This window comes from Trichinella spiralis (assembly GCF_000181795.1).
Source record: "Trichinella spiralis strain ISS 195 chromosome Unknown Scfld4241, whole genome shotgun sequence".
In the NCBI taxonomy this organism is placed as follows: Eukaryota; Metazoa; Nematoda; class Enoplea; order Trichinellida; family Trichinellidae; genus Trichinella; species Trichinella spiralis.
Window position 1 is genome coordinate 1 of NW_003531180.1, and position 695 is coordinate 695.

At 34.2% G+C, this 695-nt stretch overlaps 1 protein-coding gene across 1 annotated transcript; it reads left to right on the top strand.

Moving 5' to 3' along the window:
- Positions 1–28: 28 nt before the first annotated feature.
- Positions 29–670, top strand: Tsp_14790 (conserved hypothetical protein; the record flags this gene model as incomplete). The annotated part of the gene is made up of 2 exons (XM_003367457.1): positions 29–119; positions 428–670. Coding segments are annotated over 2 exons (334 nt in total), but the record flags the coding sequence as incomplete, so codon positions are not given.
- Positions 671–695: the final 25 nt, after the last annotated feature.

A 695-nucleotide genomic window follows, 5' to 3' on the forward strand; every position in this document is an offset into this window, starting at 1 on the left:
GTTTACAATTTTGTAATTATTGTATCAGTGGATTTTTATTCTTTTTTTCTTTTATTGCCAAATTGGAATTCGAAGGTGACAACAGTGGTGAACTTGAAGAGGAATCCAAATCAGCAGTGGTAAGTGGATATTTTTTGTTGAATTGCAAATATTTAATTTATTGATCAGTTGTGAAAGAATAATTGAGCTTCTGTGCCTTTGCATTGTGAACAGATGGAAAAGCAGGTGAGAAACTAAATAGTAAAGATAATTTATTGAATGTACATGAATGCTTTGGAATGAAAGAAAGAAACAAGAACAACCTTAGAAATGAAAGACAATGGGAAATTAGTGGACTGAAAATTCAGATTTGAACATTTCGTGATTCACTTAATGAAAGTGAATCTGGTAAATTAGTTGTCGTTTGAATTTTATAATTGAAATTCAGTTCAGTCATTCACTGTATTTCGCTCGTGATGAAATGGCCGCTGAGTATGACGAATTGTTGCAACAAGTTGAGCATTTTCAAATGATGAATTTCTTAGATAATGCAATTCAGCTATGTGTGTGGCTGTGTGCGTGTAGATTTAGGAGAATTCGGATGATGCTGAAAGAATGCGTATGCTTCTTGACGAAGTTGACGTACTGTGGAGTCACGTCGCTGAGTCGATGCAGTTGGGAGATTATGTAGTTACTTTGGAAAAATTCTCGGTAAA